The 18,885-nt window shown below is 44.8% G+C and overlaps 1 protein-coding gene across 1 annotated transcript; it reads left to right on the top strand.

The window, feature by feature from the left end:
• Positions 1-1,853: 1,853 nt before the first annotated feature.
• LOC121836872 lies at positions 1,854-12,007 on the top strand. The gene is made up of 11 exons (XM_042292157.1): positions 1,854-2,264; positions 3,740-3,856; positions 4,297-4,361; positions 4,573-4,716; positions 4,809-4,870; positions 6,042-6,094; positions 6,728-6,898; positions 6,974-7,183; positions 7,661-7,832; positions 8,828-8,910; positions 11,693-12,007. Exons 1-11 carry the CDS (start codon positions 2,115-2,117, stop codon positions 12,005-12,007), a joined length of 1,542 nt encoding a protein of 513 aa, XP_042148091.1. The 5' UTR covers positions 1,854-2,114.
• The last annotated feature ends 6,878 nt before the right edge of the window (positions 12,008-18,885 follow it).

Here is an 18,885-nt window from a genome sequence, read left to right as displayed (position 1 = left end):
CAGGCAAACTTGGCACTGCATAAAATTCTTAATAGATAAAATAAGTTTTTATCATTTTTTTATATCAGAGCAAAATTATTTGATGACTTTACTTTTCGTGTGCATGTGAACTTGTGACCAAACGCTTTATGTGAGCCCTGAACAAATTCCATGTCGTCGAACATAATTGCGCTTGTGTGTGTGCCTGTGTGCGCCCAAACAGAACAGTTCGAACAAATGCGATATTGCCACGCTCGTCGCAGAGCGAGCGCGTACGTGCCGAGTGGTTACCTTGGTGGGCTGTCGAGCGGAGGATCTGGGTTCGATTCAAGGAACTGGAATGTTCTTTTATTTATTCTTTCTGTTTGGCGTTCTCACAAATTTTAGAACATCCTCGTCTGATCGAGTTACGAATGTTCTACGCGCCGAACGTTCTAAGCCGAATGTTCCAGAAACGCACGCGGCTACAAAAGGTGCCCCACGTGGCAAGCCGGAGTCAGCTTTCGCCCCATGCGCTCGATCCTGCCGTTTCGCCGACATCGACGCCTGCAACGCTAACCTACCCTCTTTTGTTTTGTGCAAAAGCTCACACCATTAAGCGTTCAGTTTATTCAGTTATTCGCCTCCTCACCACTTGTCATTCGTGACAATATGTCCCGCGTGATCGTAACAAGTTGGACGCAAAACTAGTGTTATAGAATCCAAAACTGACGTCCGCGTCTGCACCTGTATCCGCGTGAATATCGAGATCGCCGTGGTACGCCGACGTTGCCAGAATTACGAGATCTCCACGCGTCTTCGAAAACAAGCCGCTTGCATTTTGCGGGGAACAAGCGGCACAATTGTACTATACGCTGCACGGCTTTTCCCAATCACGTATCTCTACACGTCGTCGAAAACGCACTCCTCACTTTTTTTCCAGGCACGACCGAGCACCATTGGCAGAATCCTTCGCACCCACCTTCAACTACGTCCAACAGGGCGTAGTTTCGCTTTGGCCAGCTCGAACACTCAAGGCGACGCCGCGCAGTTGATGAAGCGATACTGTTCTCGCACACGCTCTCCCGTGCACGAAAAACACGAAACAATTACATGCCGATGCCTCGGTTGATTCGTGGACACTTCATTGAATGTCTCACGTGTACGCAAGCTTCCACTGCGCCTTCAGGTAGGGTTACGTCACTTTCGCCAGGGAGGTGAAATAAAACAAGATGCGATGCTTTTTTTCTTGGACCCGTATGCTTCAGAAATACACACCGATCTACCTGACGTCCGGTTTTCGACATACCTTTTGCAATTTTCCGCTGAGAAAAACTTAGAAAATTGCGCTGCTCCTTCCTGCTCGTTCAGATGTACACATCAAGATGGTCAACCGAAAGTTGTCTCGGCCCCAGGAAGTTCCGCCATTACCTTGGAATACCCTGTATATCTTTTTGTTTTTCTTCCGGTTTCTGGGTTTGGCGAGGGCGCTGTTTCCCCCGGTTAAGATACGCTCACGGGTATATTGTTCCAAATTTAACTGTTGAAGTGCAACTCGCTTTTACTTACCAGCAGAAATGTGCTGACATCAGTTGTAAGGCGGCCTCAAAGCACGGGTCACGCTCGCTCGATTTGTGCGATCTCATCTGACGTCTCCCAGCAAATCCTTTGGCGAAGGCCGCGCGGCGTGGAGGGGAAGGGGGGGGGGGGGGGGGGGCGCCGGTAGCGCTGCTGGAGCTCAGTGGCAGAAAAAAAAAAAAAGCGAAACCGCAACTAACTCTGGTTATGCTGAACCTGGCCACGTCGTAGTTTCGAATTATTTTTTTTTCTGTCTTTTACCGTTTTTACGAACATAGTAATTATTTAGATAAATATGTTTTATATTGTGATGAACTTTTTGTTACATTTTGGCCAAATTTAATTTTGTTATTAACGAAGCACGACCTTAAGCAACTTTTACGAAAGTGGCCGGCTGTAGCCGTATTTACATCCGGGTGTCGCATTAGCATCGTGGTTCGCGATTCGAACGTTGCGTGTTGCGTTGGGTCGCAATAAGGACATAGCATCGTGGTTCGCGATTCGAACGTTGCGTTGGGTAGCAATAAGCAACAATTAGCTCATTAGGTAGCCGAAGTTCGGCGCCTTCAGATACCGAAATGTCGGTTACGTGCCTCCTAACAGTGGGCACTAATGGTGCACGTCGTAAGTTGACACTTGAAGAAGCGAACCTACGTGGTGTAAAGGCGTCCGCGAGCACCTGCAGTCTCCTGGCTTCAGAGATAAACTTCGAAAGCGACAGATTTCAGGTAATGTGAACATATTTGAAAAAAATTCGAACACTGCCCGTGCATACATAGGTTTCTTAATGCTGATTTCTTGTGACCTGTGATAGTGTGTATTTTTGAATGAGTGAAGCTATACGCACTCCGGAGTGCACTTCAGACGAAATGGCTATACGCACTCCGCTAAATTCGAATAAAACGAATGGTCAGAATGAGTTTTCTTATCGGGGGCATAGCATATGTTAAAACGTCCGCTTTCTACGTAATGGGAGGCGGGTTTGATACTCGGTGGGCTTACTTTTGTTTTTTTTCTTTTTTTTCTCGAACATTTTGTTTTGTCGAGGCATTCGACGATATTTACGACATTCTTTTTCGCGATGAGCACTAAAACAACCGAATGTTGTCGACGAAACTTTTCCAGAGGTGCGATCGGGGACAGCGGGGCTTGGGTTGCGGGCTGGACGCCGCGAAGCTGCGTGTACGGGTTAAGTTTTGTAATTAGTAGCCGATACTGTCGCCGCGAAGCGGCGTGAACGCAGGCGGTGGGCTGTGTTAACGAGCTCCCCAGTGATACACGCGCCGTTCGAAAAGGTTGGCCCGAGGGGCATGAGCTCTCGGCTTAGTGCGTATAGCCATTTCGTCCGAAGCGCACTCCGGAGTGCGTATAGCTTTACTCTTTTTTAATTTCTATAACGTATTGTCGCCAATGGCTTGGACCCGATTCCCGTCCTGTGTCGTCATCTGTACGAGCCGTGGGTAAAGCAACTTCTTGTCAGCCAAGAAAGGCAGTTTTGATGGTGCGAAATTATGCTTGTGAGAGCTAGCTGCAGGTGTTCGACACCAGTGACCACATCGATTGCCGCCAGTGAATACGTCCTATACGTAAGGAAAAAATCAATCTCAACATTGAATTAATCAAGACCTAAGTGACCTATGTTGAGATCGCGATCACTGGCTTGTGCAGGAATTTGTGAATCTTGCCTGCTCTCGTTCTGTTGCTGCTATATCTAGTCGTTCACACGCGTTGTGAACGCTTCACGTCAGTGCGTTCCCTCCCGCATGCAATGAGGCATACGAAATGATGCTCCAAGTTTGACGTTTTAATTTGCAATGATCAGTGGCGAATCACAACAACTTATGGTATGCTGGAGCTTCACCAAGTTGCCTTTGTAATCCGGCTTGCAAAACGTGTGGTGCTCTCTTAATATCATTACTAAAACCCGGAGATCGGGAAAATTGAAGGACAGCACAACAGAAAACCTTACCGGGGTTTTGCAGTAATTATGGTTAACCTTCACCTGCTGGTTTGCGGACTAACTTTTTGTGCTCTCTTAATTTTCCATGCGAAATAAAGGGATGACTGCGACGATACTCCGGAGATTAGTGACAGCATCATTGGACATTTTCAGCTATTACCAGAGCTAACACAGTTTCGAATAGACTGTTGTGGCTCTTTGCTAACGCTGCAATTCTAAGTCTACTGTTTACGTTTTGGACAGGTGCTCGACAAAGATTTTAACGAGTATGTGGACGTACTTGACGAGGACAAAATTCATGACATGGCCCTTCTTCGTGTCGTGAAGACAGCACATGGCGGTGAAACTCCAAGTGGAGAGGTCAGTGCCACATCTTGCAACATTACAATGTGTATTATACTTTCTCTTAACCTTTCCAACCTAATTGAATCCTGTAAAAGTAAGGACATTCACTTGTGCCTTCTTATTACTAGCTGCTGTGACATTCATTCTAAAGAAACATCTCTACTTTACTCCACTTGTCCATTGTATCAATGAGAAATTAGTTTGCCCGTTTCCCCTTGCAAAATGAGTGAGACAGAATCAATAGCCCAGTGCATTCCTCTTTTCTACACTTGTTATGTTTTGGTGAAAAGTGTTATTGGAGCTGATGAGCAGATTTTTCTAAATGTATTTTCATAGTAACAAGAAACTAAATATATTTATTTTTTGTTTATAACTTTGAAGAACCTGTATAATCGTCAAATTGTCCTCGTACGCCTGATAAATTGTGTTTTTCTTGTTAATTCACGTATTTGCAGGGAAGCTCAGTTGATGAAAACACTCCAGGAACCAGCCAGGAGCGGCATTTCAAAATTACACCAAGGTATGCTCAACGGCCTGCACTTATCACGCCCTTGGCGACGCAATTGAGATACAACGGCTTTCCAGAGAATATCGTCACTATAAACGACGGCACCTCGTTTCGGAGCGTCAAAATTAATCTCACATACTCCCACTCCCCTCTGTATAACCTCTTGCCCTGAAGGTAATCGAAATAAATAGACTGTCCCTTTTTTTAACCCTTTCCTATTCAGTCATGGTGACGACGATGGGGCAGGATTTGTACTTCCGGACTTCGACTTTCTTAAAGCGGCTGCAGCAGGAGGCAAGCCACTCGGCTCCTATGTCACAACGAGAATTGTCGACGTTTTGTTCCAAGAAATGGCAACGCATACATTGTGAGTAAGCTTGCATCAAGTCGTATACCTCTGAAGCTGTCGCTACCTGTTAAGGCCAGTGCTGCAATGACAGCCAAATATGATTTTTGCAGGTACCCATCCAGAGCGTTTTACCAAAATGTGGGGCGGGCACTCGTATCTCAATACCAGTCTTGTACACGTTACTAAAAAAAAGTAATCGATTACAATTACTATTACTCTTGGCTAAAAAGTATTCGATTAGATTACTTGATTACTCGACGGCAAAAGTAATTGGACATTACTTAAAGAAGTAATCGTTACTTTTCCGATTACTTTATTGTGTGAAGACACATCTTTAGCGCTCATAACAATGAACTACTTCCAACCTATATTTCACAAGAAGAAAAACTGGCTCCCTCTTCGTGGTCGTTGCACCTTCACAATGCGGACACAAGCATAGAATTCGTTTGAAGACGTTTAATGATTTGCGCGTTCGCCAGTGTGTGTGTGTGTGTGGGGGGGGGGGGGGGGTGGAGGGGGTTCTAGATCTTGTTAAGCTTGAGAAAGGGTTATCGCTCAAATTTTGCGTCGCTCATTTTATTATCCACATGTGGATGAGTTCGCATGTTGTACAAAGAAGCAGCAGATCCATGATTTGAAACTGATCATGTGTAGTATCCATTAGCGGAAGAGATTGCCCTGACCACTTCTCAACTCGAAACATTGCTTGTCACAAAGACCACGTAGGGGAAATGGGGAAATATTTCAACTGCCTTTGTTATATTTTGCATCCGCTTTAGGCATTCTCCGGTTCTGGTTCTCCTACGGGCTGCGAGTAAATACCCTAAGCAGGATTTTTTTTTTATTTCTGTGTGTGTGTGCGTGAGGGGGCTAGTTTGAACGAAGGACTCACAAAGCTACATTCTGCTTCCTCAAACTTCGCCCTGAATGGAAGCCACAGTTGGGGAAACTGTGGCTTTCCTGGGGCTTCCCACTCCCAGTCCCAGCTCGAAAAAACAAAAAAAAAACGAAAAAAAAAACGGACATTCCACAGAAACTGTACATAGAAAGAGATGGACCTCGTTCCCTACAGCTCTGCAAAAATCTTTCTTTTTTCCGTTCGAAAAAAAAAAGAGCAAATTTTATTTTTGTCGTGACATAAAAAAAGGCGTGTGCCGGGGGGGGGGGCGGGGGGGGGGGGGGGGGTCCCGTGGACAAATTGTAACGATTACAAGTAATTTTATTACTTCAAAAAGTAATCAGATTACTCTTGTGATTACTGCGTAATAAAAGTAATCAACTGATTACAAAATTACTCCAAAAAATAATCGATTACAAGTAATTTGATTACTTGTAATGCGTACGGTACAAGTCTGCTCAATACCCACAGCTGGCAGATACCTGTGGAAGTGGCCATGTAAGTGCCTTGTTGAGATGCATTTTCTGTTTAGTCTATTCTCCATAGTAGTACAAGCTCCTAATGGGCAGCTTTTTTGTTTGACTAAAAAATATGATTTTTTAGTCATAAACATGTTCCTTTGTTTGTGCTGGAAGAGTGCAATATTTCCTTAAAATCTGCTGCAAATTAAAACTTTTACCTGTTTAGGGAAGGGGCGTAATGTAACAAAATCTTAGTCAAAATAAAAAAAAGGAACTGCAGAAAAATATCAAACTGTTGCTGTACATGTTGCGTTTTGTTTTTTTGCATCAACAATAGTGCAATTTTTCTGCATTGTTTGCAAACACGTGTGTTTGAAAACATGGGATTAGAGTTGTGCTCTCTGAGGAGTGCTTGCCCTGTTTTTAACTTTGTGACAGGTTGAAATAAACTGTTTTGCACTTTGGTGCTATACACAAGTAGGGGAAAAAGAAAAAAAAGGGAAACGCATCCTGCATGCTGGTTTTCTTGACTGACAGCGTTGGAACATAACCAACTATTTGACGAAAGTCACAGGTCAGAGTTGAATTATAGCTTTGAGGGTAAAGGGAAAACCATTTGTATCGCAGAGCCACCACTGAACTGTAGTTATTGAGTTATCTGATATTTCAGGATTCTTGGGTCATGTTTATAAGGCAGAAGTTCAAAAATGAAAGGAGGAAACTGTCAACCGATCGTGTAATGAGCAGCAGAGAAAAGTATGGCAGTACCGCAAAGAAACCAAGAACTTCCAGTGGAACCACGACAGAAGAGCTGCAGCGTGGCAGCATTGGACAAACTTTGGTTAGTGCTTTAGATTACAGTTGTGTGATAGTTTTTCCTTTAGTTTCACTAAACACAACCTTATTTTCTACGCAGGCACAAAGTTCGACTCCTTGTGGAGAAGATGCGAGTAGTCTTGCGCAGCATGAGGCATGGCTTTGCCAAGAGTGGAAGAAACCAAATCCTGACAATCAGCAAATGCGCTGCAGACTGGAACTGACGCATCAGGCCAGAGTGGAACAATTAAGCAGACTGTCGGTTGCTGTGGCCGTCACCAAGTATCCATACTTACGAGACGCCGATTTGGTAAGTGCTTTATAATAACCTCAGTAGTATATTTGTGAGTTTTATTTGTCAAAGTTCAGATTCGGCACATGCCAAACATAAAATAAGGAAAAAAAAGATTTGACAAGAATTTAGCAGAATCGAAGTATGTATCTATGTCCTTACGTCGTGAATACACATTCTCAGGTGTCTGCTGAATCGTTTTCGAATCAACATCATTCAAATGTTACTAGGAAATTGTTTTATTCATTTAGAAATACGTTTTGTTACCTTTTCTATCAAGACTGGTTTTTCTGCGCTGCTGTCACAGCTGAGACCTACTCTAAACAAATATATAAGCCCTCAGGTATTATCTTCGTCCCCCTGCAAGTTTACCCTACAAGTTTGTTTCAGTTATAGCTGTCCACGACGGCCAGCTCTGCATGCGAATACTGTATTTGAAGTGTGTTTCTATCTTTTTTTAATTCTGCAAGCTTTTTGTTTTCTAAAATATTTCAGTTTTTCCACGACTTTAATATGCTACTCAAGAAAGATGGAGCTGCAGCTGTGGTGGAAGGGATGCAAATTGTCCTGAGCCTAGCCCTCGGGGATCGCTTGGGAGCCAAAAGAAAGGACACGATGCCTGTCCTGGAGGCTGACGAGGCGACAGCTTGTGCAAGGCGCAAGAAACGTATGTTCATCAAGACTTGTTAAAAATTCAGTGCGGCCATGTTATGTCGCTAGTGTTTGCTGTAGCCTACTAAAAATTCCATTCTGCTTTGTGCAAGTTTAGAGTCACCAGAGTGCACATTAGTGTTCTATGATACAACACTGACCCAAGACATTCTTGGTATGCAGTGTATTCACTGAAACCGATCAGCACAGAAGCGTCATTACCATAGTAAGGTTCTCTGAGCAATTGAGTTAGTGAACTTATCCACCTCGAGATGAAACCACACTGCCACTAAAAGACAGAAATGGTAACTGCTTTCTTTTACTTTTTTGCTGATTGTTGTGGAAAAAGATGCATTCAAAATCAGTTGTTCAGCTTATCCGTATAGAGGCTCAGCGAGCTTTTACAGCAGACGGAGGTGTAATAGCTGAGGAAGCTGATGTTTATAATTGGAAATGCACGTGGTGGACATTTGATTCGATAATGCTGTGATTTACTGAAGAATTACATATTTCCCACTAGAATTACTTCAAACTACAATATTCAACAGAATACTTAGAATTCTGTGGCGAATAGTTTTAAAAAGCCGTTTGGTGACCTTGTATTGTCCACGCTTTGATGGTAGCGCGACGGTAACGCCGCCTCCTTGTGTATCTCGGCGAATTGCCTTTATAAAGATTTCCAAATTTGCCGAGCAGTCGTTTTTATACTTACAGTGCTCTAAATCTTGCTTTAATATTGCAGCTTATAATGCAACAGGTCTGAATTTGCTACCAATATTTGTCTGAGAGGAACCAGCTTGTTTTAGGCAAAATATTTACAAGATAAGCTTTGCATGGGGGGGGGGGGGGGGGTATGAGTAAACAAGGGATGGCCGGAAACGAGATGAGGATGAGAAAAAGCGTTAGGTAAAGAAAAGACTAGTCTTACTTTCCAGTCTTTTTGGTTCTTAAACAGCACAAAGTTTATATTGAAAGAAAAATTAAGGAGTATGTGATGTGTTCATATTGCAGACATCCGGGCTGTACGAACCTTGCAACTCCTGGCGAAACTTGTTCATCAACCAAGAGCAATGGAAGCAATGTTTGTGCCTCTGGTAAGTTTATGCAACATAGGGCTATCCTGAAAGCTTGAAATTGAAATGCAGATATACCATCCTGTCATAACTGTGTGTTACATTAGCTTAACAACAGATCACGTTTTCTAACAGGTCCGTCTCTCACGTGGATAAGACAACAATTGTTGCGGCGATTAGGTCAAGCAGCACTGCACATATCCTTTTGCTTAAATTCTTTGCCTTCTTTGCTGTACCAGATGTATCGCAAAAGTTTAAACGGGGTTTGAGTAAAAAAAAAAAAACAACAGGAAGCTCTTTTCCACAAAAATGTTCTATAAATCACAAAGAGCTGAAAATTCGAGCTAAATATGTGACTAAAAGTACAATCAAAATCTCGCTTTGCGTGAACATTGAGGTACATGACTGGGTACTTTCGCGTTTAAAGAAAGCATATTACGACTGTACATGATCGTTTGATAAGCACTAGGTGCCTAATTTTTTTTTCTGGGGTGGGAAAGCCCAAGTCAATGTATTACATTCAAGCCCATACAAAAATGTCCTATGGTCGGCTATAGAAAATTCTTTGTATGGTCGGCTTTAGCTATTTGGCCCAATTAGCTAAAGAATTTTCTATGGCTGTCTTTAGCATTTTTTATGGTCGCCTTTATGGGCCTTTTTAGCTTTGTCTATGGCCCTATCGCTGTCCAGCCATAGCGCTCTTTAGCTTTTCTAATGGTTGGATAAAGACTTCTCTGTGACTTTCCCTATGGCTCTCTTTAGCCAGCAAACCCTAAAAAAAAATCTACTTGAAGTTCCCCGACTTGCGATTTACACATGTATATATATATATATATATATATGTGTAAATCAATGTATAGATATAAATACATCTCTGAACACACAGAACACAAGCAGAACACTTCCCCACACAGCAGCAACAACGCAGATCTACAAACGCTAAAATTAGTTTGCTCTTTATGTTTATACAGCCTTGATGGAGATGCGCCTCAACGGGTAATCGGTCTCTTAGCTGTAGATGAGAAATTTAGACAGTGCAGTACAACCGCTAACCTGGGGTTTTTAACGTGCATCACGCAGTAGTGATCACACGAACGTGTGCCGGTACGAAACTCATCCAGATCGAAACGGGCGGGGGCGGCGGGGATCGAGCCCAGGAGGTTCCAGCGCAAGCTTTCGCTCCACGCTCCGATCTGAGACGCGTTAGCCCACTCGGCCACTTCCTCCCCTCTACAAACGCTATGTTCGCACTAGCTGTATATATGGCAGTCTAATTTTTGAATCCGACTTTGCCGGTGACCCATTATTTGTCGCAAAAACACTGAGAGGCGGAGCAAATATTACTCGTACTTAATACATTATTTGAATTGTCTCTCGGAATAGCCCGCATCTCTTACTTCAAAACCCTGAAAAAAGCAAATGTAGATCATTAGGCTAATTAACTAAAATGTATTAATTATCTTTTTAATAAGTTTGATGAATCACGTTGACAATGCAGTGATGACATGCAGTACACTGGCACTGAAGATTGCAATCAATCTATTGCTTGATTGCAGTGTTCGGCGCAAGTGTAAGTTATTTTCACTTTTCGGGGGTAATTTTAATTGTTGCACAAGTATTTTAATGGGTTTTTCAAACAAACAATATTACTGGTTTTCACGACTCGTTGGAACAGCAGAGAACATATCTAGGGTCATGGTTTGTCACCGGCCTGACAGAAATGTAGTATTGATTTAATTTTCTAACGTGGAGTGTTTTTACTAAAAAAAAGTAAGCGCCGGTAGTGATTTTCTGTAGGCGTGGAAAGAAAATTTATTGGTTCTTAGTCTTTAGACTCGGGGCCATAAATGTTTCTATAGACCGCTAAAGACAATTTATTGCTTTCCAGTCTTTAAACTCGGGGCGAAGGAGTTTTTCATAGGCGGGAAAAGAGCATTTATTGGGTCGCTGTCTTTAGACACGGGGCCATGTAATTTTCTATAGGCGTCTAAAGAAATTTTGTTGGTTCCCAGTCTTTAGACATAAGGCCATAAGATTTTCTATGGACGGTTAAAGACAATTTATTGGTTCCCAGTCTTTAGACCTGTGACCAAAGAGCTTTCTATAGGCGGGTAAAGAAAATTTATTAATTCCCAGTCTTTAGACACAGGGCCATAGATTTTTCTATAGCTGGCTGTAGCTGTCTTTATGGATCTCTATGGCCGACCATAGAGGGCCATAAGGGGTGACAGCCTGCCATATAAGTTTCCCCCCCGGAAGAAACGAATGAGTATATTGTAATGAATAACCAACTAGCCCCACAGTTATTTTTTAGTCTATTGCACCTTAGCCACGCCAAAGAGAAGTTTGAGTCCGTTTCGGTCCGGGGAGTGTAGACGACCATAGGCCACTTTTGTATGGGAAGGGGCTCTATAGTTATCAATATAATTTTGGCATGCGGCGTGCAAGTGTGTCTGCTGCTCGCGCACCTACTGTGTTTGTTTAAACCCGGCTTGTAGACACATGCTTTCGTTTACGTCCCGGTTTTAGCCTATGACAGCTCACAATAAAATGACGAGTCATCGTGCATTTGTAGTGACTCCGCGCATTTCCAAGGCGTATCTTGATTGCCGTGCTTTTTTCATTTTTTTCACTAAAGCTTCCACGAATGTTTTCATGCACAAAAGACACATTTTTGTTTGCTTGAACGTCTATATCGTTAGTGTTTCAGACTAGATGGTGGGCAGGCCTGGCTTGCTCCAAACTGTACAATTGTGATCCTGTGACTCTACACTGCTGCCCCGGATTGTCTTTTTCTATGCAGGAAGGGGAGAAACCGTCTACACCATGCATTGCTTACAGTGGCACCTCTGTTGAGCAGGCAGACGACCTGTTCCTTTACATTGAGAAGCAGCAGTTACTGCGTGTGATTGATGCTGAGCAAGGCATTGCTGCAATGATGGCGGCGTACTATCTTTTTGACATCAACTATGCTACAGCAGCACACAGTTTGTGCTGCGTTGTAGAACATTTATTTTTTGGTGTTCGTGTAACAAAACCGAGGTGCGCAACACAGCGCTTCATCTCTTCTTACGTGGCAGAGTTCTCCAGTGTTCAGCTGCAGTCTTCTGCCAAATAAGCAATCTGCTCACAAACCAACGTGTTTTAAAAGAACAATAAATTTTTCGAGTGATTGTTCCGCTATGTGTGTTCTTTAAATGACTATACTCGAGCATAGCTTTCTGTGGCAATGCAGCCGGAGCTGAGGGTGGCGTGTGGCAACTGGGCGCCGGTGCGGAGCGCAGCCATTGGCTGCGATATGATAGCAGCCGATGACTGCGCTCCGCACCGGCGTCCAATTGACCCCGGCCACCCACAGCTCCGATTGCATTGCCGCAGAAAGTTGTCTTTGAGTATTCCAGAACTACAATGACCATCAGATATGTGGCATGCATCAATAAGGCTCAATAGGGGTTATAAGGCTTCCTAGAATTTGCACCCTTTTAACACCCTCATAACACCCTTATATCAAAGGGTAGTGACAGGCTGCAAACACCCTTTATCGATAAAGGTGCACCTTAAACCACAACACCCATGAAAAGGGGTGTGTAGTCATTCGGAAGCACCCTTTCTTAGGGGTGCAAGGGGGTGAGTTATAGACACGAAAATGCACCTTTAAGGGTGCAAATTTTTTTACAGTGTAGTCGCGGAGCGGCTGGGCCATTCAATGGCGTTCAGAGCGAGAGTTTTCGAAAAGCGACTCGCCAACGAAGGCGTTGGACTCGCTCATCGCGCCCGCCAGTGTGACAATCTAATTTTTTTTTTTTTTTTTTTGCGATGCGATTTACTTGCACCGAGCGACTGCTTATATCGCCGGTGTGAACGCGCCTTAAAGGGGAACTCCGCCGATTTCTTCATGGTCCCCGATTTGCTTGAAATTTCGCTAAACTCGCCAAACAACATCGCCAAAATAGTATCCCAAATATTAGGTCAAAATAATTTTTTTTCACGAAGTTATTGAATTTACAATTTTGGTCCTCACCGTGTTTTTCAAACTGAAAGTCTCTACTGGCAACAATGAAAAAGTGACGTCATTGGAAGTGCAGGGGTTCACTCTTTGGACTGTAGAATTTGTTCCCAACTGATTCGAAGCAGTTTCATGGTGTCAAATGAATGCTTTGGAAGCTCGCTCCAGTCCCCGCGCTCCATCACGGAACAAATGATTGGCATATTCTATTTTTTAGACTGCTCGCCCGACTGGCAAGCTGACCTTCCAATGACGTCACGGCCCTGAAAAGGGCGGGTATATTTGAATGTTTGTTTTTGCATGATTTTCATTTGCCGATTTCGCAATAACTATTATGAATTTCACGATACTAAATAGCATACCAGAAAGGGTAAAGGCCGGGGAGTCAGAAAATATAGTTAGTTGAGGTAGCTCAAAAATCGGCGGAGTACCCCTTTAAAGCAGTCGTGTGATTAGAATTTGTTTCGGGTTTTTCGGGGGTAATAGGTGGGGAGGGCGTCTTTTGTATGCGAAGTTGGAACTGTGTTTAGTATAAAACGGGCAAATGATCCTTTTGTTCAAGTTCAAAGAAGATGGGTGGTGCTATTAGCGTGTTGACCTGTAAGGTTGTCCCTCAACTCTCACGCTCTCTTTCGAGTGTCGTGCTCTGGGGGACCCCTAACAGCTTCCTTCGCAATTTTAAATTGTTCAAGGATTAGCATCGCCGAAGGTCGCGGCGAGCGATCGACACAAAGAACGGTTTGCCACGGTGCTGGCAGCGTGCGTAGCAGCGGGTGGGGCACGTTTTGCTGACTTCCACGTGTCACCCAGAGACGTGTTACTGTAGTTCCCGTAACGACCAAACGTGGCTACAGATCGGCAAATAATTCGTTTCTTCCTTTGCGATTACTCAACGGAATATCAGTATATTGGGTGCAAGGTCATGTTTTTCTTTTTACTTGTGCTCTGATAAGCAATATTAAAAATACAATCTGCAACTTCTTTTAACATTAAGATTCTTACACTACCCTTTGAACACCTTGCCGCCCGCAGGGCCAAGAAAGCAACGCTCGGTCACGGACTTCTAAAAGATCCGCGTTTATTCTTGCTTCGGACGTAACTACTATCATTTCGTCCTACTTTCTTGTTCTCAAAAGTGCCTGTTCATTATCGCACCGAGCGCGTGATGCTCGAACCACGACTATATACTGTAATCATGACCAGCCCACAGAATGGCTCCCTATGGAAGACGCTGTCGCCGATGAAGTGCTTTATGGTGCCATTGGGGGCGTTCGATAAAGTTTTTCTGCGACCTAAACACGATTCACAGCCTGCCTAACTAACGCACGGTCCGCACGGCACGCCTGGCAATATTTGTTTCTCGGGAACACCTACCGTAGCGTGGCGGCAGCAGGCTGCAGAAGCAATAGCACACAACAGGGTGCATCGCTTTCATGTTCGCTTGGATCGAAAAAGCGCGTTTCTCAGGCACGGAAGCTCAAAGGTGTATTTTAGCCCCGACTGCTCTTCTGCCATCGGTGAAAACAAAAAAAAGAAGCGTTCTCGGACTACCCGTAAATAACCACTGTGCTGGCAGCCGGCGCCTCTAGCGGCAAATTTGTCACGTGATCCCCGAATGACGAGATCCCGCGAGGGGAGCAGGTCGGGTCCGGATAAGGCCGCCTCAACTCCATGGGACGAATTACGCGACGAATAACTGGCGAACGCCGCCCAACGGCTCGCTCGCTTTGCGCGCGTCGTAGCAGCCACTGTGTTGATTCCACGCGAAGAGCAAAAGCCGCCGGGCAAAATTCGTCGGTTATTCGCAGGATATTCGTCCCATGGAGTTCAGCCTTTAAGCCCCTTGATAAAGGTGTTTTCACAAGTACCGCCAACCATTGTTGCGGAAATGCGCAAGACACGTGCCACGAGCGGGTGCTCCGCCGCCATTCGCTTCCAAGGGCCGCTCATTTCAGTGCTGCGCCGCCATTTGCTTCCAAGGGCCGCTCGAGACCTGGTCCACGTGCGCTCGCGCATTTGGCGCTACTTGCAAAGACAAACGAAAACATATCGAGGGGCTTTAAGGCCGCCGCGCCTTTCGCGCCTTCGATTGATATGCGGATAGCCTAGGAAACAAAGCCTTTATACAGCGCCGCGAAATCATAGTGTGACGGAACGCTGCGGCCGAGGCCATGTTCTTTCTACAAGGAGCGCGCTGGCACATTCTTCTGTGGGCAGGTCAGGATTACAGTAGGTCTTGGCTCGAACCTTCTTTGCCATATTTTAGAGATAGTGACATACAATAGCCTAGCCTCTTATATACACATAAAGCCTGGCAGATCGCCACAGAAGTGGCCGCCGAAATGGAAAAGGTGGAACGGCAGACAACGGATGCGAGGAGAGCCATCTAACTGGCGCCGCGCTGCGACGAGACGCCGAAACACACTTCTCCCGAGCGAACAAGTGTGTTTCGGGTCCTCGCAGCTACAAAAGTTGTGTGCTGACGTCCAGGTTCCCCGAGAAATGGCTCTTTGATGCTGTGTACTACCAGATCCTCGCGCGCTCCAAATCTGCTACCGGGCACTCTATGGTTCCGTCGTCCAACTGCCAGGCTTTGCGAATTTAGAGGGAGCTATGACAGTAAATAAGGAGCTGCCCGCGACCTTGTCGAGGAGGCCTCGCTCTCGCTTGCTGTTACGCCGCCAAATCGCCGCAAGCTTTTATGCTGTCTCGACGCTGGTCTTTTCTTTTGTTTGACACAAGTTCCCTGTTCATCCCTTCGTCGCCTTCTTACCTGAAAGTTTTCTGGTGGAGGTGCGGCTACCGCAGCCCATGAAGCGCACTCCTTCGAGGCCTCGCAGCGCAAGCCCAGTCCCCGGCTCAAGAAGACCACCGTGAAATTGACCGAGACCCGAGGAACCCGCCGTGTCGAAGGTTTGCCCCGGAATTCGATCCGCTGCCGAAGAAGACCTACCAGTCGACGAAGCCGACAATGAGCAGCCAGTCGCCACAGACCCCTGCCTCCGCCCCGGTCTGCCTGCCCGTCACCCCGCGATCGCCGACGCCCTTCCATGGCGAACTCTACGAAGGCGTCGAGAACGGATCCTACACTACGAGCGTGTGGCCCACCACAACAGATGGAACGCCGAGCAACGCCTCCAGAACCTTTACTTCTCGATGGAAGGCATCCCCAAGGGTTCGATAACCACGAGGCTTCGCTCACTTCGTGGGACACCTGCGCCATCGAGCTGAAGCGGACCTTCTTGAGCCAACACCGGCGACAGAAGGCGGATGACTTGCCCCAGACGAGAACTCAAGCACCCAACGAAAGCGTGATCAGCTTCGTTGAAGACGTGCTACGCCTGTGTACACGCGCCGACCCGCAGGCCACCGAGGAGAAGTTGCGCTTCCTCATGAGGGGCGTCAAGATCGAAATCTTCGGCGGTCTGTACGCAGCACCCCCAAGGTATATGTACATGGGTAGCGAAGCTTCCATAGAAGCTCACATGTCGAAAAAATGGCGGCCCATGGAGCGGCTTTAGCGCCATCTATGAGTCGTGGGGACACTTCCGGCGGAACAAAAAATCAACAGGAAATGACGACACTTCCGGAAAAAAACGTGACGTCATGCGTGCGTGCGGTTTGGCGCGAAAATTAAACCAAACTAATTCCAGAGATCACAGGTAAATGAATGACATACACACTAAAAAGTCTCAAACATAGCTCCGTGTTTGAGCTTTGTTTGATACTTTTTTGTGCATATGTCGTTCTTTTTACCTGCAGTCTCGGGTTTTTCTTGGGGTGTTTACACCTTGTGTTTACTCTATACTGGAATACTGGATCGTTTACACCCTTATTTGCCCTTGCTCTTATATTTCGTTCGAAATGTCTTTTTTTTCTGCAGCCGACTTTGTTAGCCGACCTGCTATGAGAGTAGTTTCATTTCGTCACACCATCGTGTCTTTGCACTGTGGTCAAACTCCAGCCGCAGTGTTTTGCTTTTTGTTCCTTCAGGATCCCTGGGAAATATGTGAGAAACCTTAAAGCAAATTATGTAATGTCACAAAAAAGAGTGAATCAAATTGCTGGAGTGTGTTGGGCGTATGAAATACAGAACAGTAACTCTAATGCAAGTCCAACGTCGCTTTAACAGTCGCGTTTTATTTGTTTTATTCACTTACAATCATTCACTCAGATTACTCACTTGAATTATACAATCGGTATTAACTCTTTTCAAAAGGTCATGGTCGAAGGAAATTAGTAGATCGGTACATAAGGCACACTGTTATAACATAAGACATTGTACAATCGGCTGGATGTTGTGAGGACATTGACAGTTCACAGGCAGCCACTAATAACTCGGAGGTTCCACAGTGTTCCGACGACAACTGAGGCCACCACTGTAATACACAGAAAAGCTACACTTTTCTACACATTCCTTGGGCAAGGTACCATAATGCTGAAAATATCTTAACTTGCATCTGCTGGTACTGCTACACTGCAACGCAGCGATTGTTTGGTGCAAGTCAAGGAAGCCAAGTGGAGTAAACCCTCTTGGAGCCCTGTGGTATGCTGCACTTCATAAGCAAGTTTTGCTTCACAGCTTTAAACTCTATATATGTGAATAAGTTAGAACACTATATTACTCCTCAAGAAACCGAAAAAAATGAAAGACTCGAATAGAACATGCCTGCACAGCTTTAAAAAGTACTCTGGGTGGTCTCACAAACGTAGTCTGCGCACTTGCTGCCAAGCTTTACACTTTACTACTGTATCAAATAGTCAGCTTTATTTTTTTTCGCGCGAACCAGTGCAGAGTGACTCTGGCAATCAGAGAAAACAAATTGTCATAAACACTTTCGTCACATATACAGTCAGAGACTTTGAAATCTTCTGGTTAAAAAAGACACAAAGAGTCCGCCCTACGTTCTCCTTTGAAATAAGGTTGTTGATACATTTCTCGAAGACTTCCTCACAAGCTTCAACAAATAATATGAAAGAAGCAGAAGGAACTGAGAGGATTCCAAAGTGGGAGTCGGCAGTTCCTTTCACACTCAAATACAAGAGCACTTGATTTATCTCAGAAAAACACGCATTTTCTGTCCTCAACTCATATTTCTGGGATGTTCCTACACAGGAATAAACCTTGAGGAATTTCGATGTCAGCGACTCAACAAAATAAACCATGTTGTTCTCTTCTATTGCCAAAGGGTAGTTTGAAGGCGAATCGTCTGCCGTGGTAAGAAAAACTGATCTTCCTAAGGCAAGACGAGAAGGTGCCAAAGGCCTGCTGGGAACGTAGCAAGAAGAGACATTTCATCAGCACAGTTTGATTTTTCCGACAGCTTGAATAGGTTGCTAATCAAAAGGTGCCTGAACGCAGCCTGAAATTGACGGAAAGTGGAGTTCGTGTTTGCACCTGATTTTGAACGTATTACAGCAAAAGTGTTTTCAAGGGTGTCCTGGTTCAGATGGAAGTTTAAAAAGTGGGAAAAAGCGCAATTAACCGCGAGGTGATTGATGAGCAGCAGTAGAGACCTAACTGTTAAGCAGAAGCCACAAATGCAGTGCGGCTGCCTTCCACATCCGAGTACTTGCAGGCTCTTAAAAACCAGAATGCACTCCTTCAGAAACTCCTCATGGATAGAGCCGTTACAGATTGCAGAGGCATATGGCGTCTTTTCAGATTTCTGCAAGCTATTTAGGCTGTCAAAGAGAAGGTCGATTCTTTCAACGAATCTCGCTGTGTGAACAGCTGTGGCTGGCAATTCCTAAGAAGTAACAAGGGCATACATTGCAGCTGCGCAGTGATTGCTAAACACTTGAGCTGCTAGCTTCACCGACATCTTTAACGAGAAGGTCAAATTAAAATGCTTCTCCTTCAGCTTTGGCATAGTACCGATCTCAAGTTTACGGTCCTTTTCATAAGCTTCCTTGATGTAGGAACTTTTCACTATGTAATCACCAACTTTTTAGTCGTATTTAAATAACATGTTTCTTAGTCACTTCAA

Source organism: Ixodes scapularis, unplaced genomic scaffold (assembly GCF_016920785.2).
Source record: "Ixodes scapularis isolate PalLabHiFi unplaced genomic scaffold, ASM1692078v2 PGA_scaffold2__306_contigs__length_199485367, whole genome shotgun sequence".
Classification (NCBI taxonomy): Eukaryota; Metazoa; Arthropoda; class Arachnida; order Ixodida; family Ixodidae; genus Ixodes; species Ixodes scapularis.
This window is presented reverse-complemented; position numbering and strand designations above follow the sequence as displayed.

What these genes read in the sequence shown, in the direction of transcription:
- LOC121836872 (XM_042292157.1), top strand. Translation starts at nt 2,115, where the DNA reads ATGTCGGTTACGTGCCTCCTAACAGTGGGCACTAATGGTGCACGTCGT. An exon ending in CGTATCTCAATACCAGTCTT is followed by an intron (nt 4,871 to 6,041) that starts GTACACGTTACT and finishes TGTAATGCGTAC; the next exon opens with GGTACAAGTCTGCTCAATAC. An exon ending in TTGTGCAAGGCGCAAGAAAC is followed by an intron (nt 7,833 to 8,827) that starts GTATGTTCATCA and finishes TTCATATTGCAG; the next exon opens with ACATCCGGGCTGTACGAACC.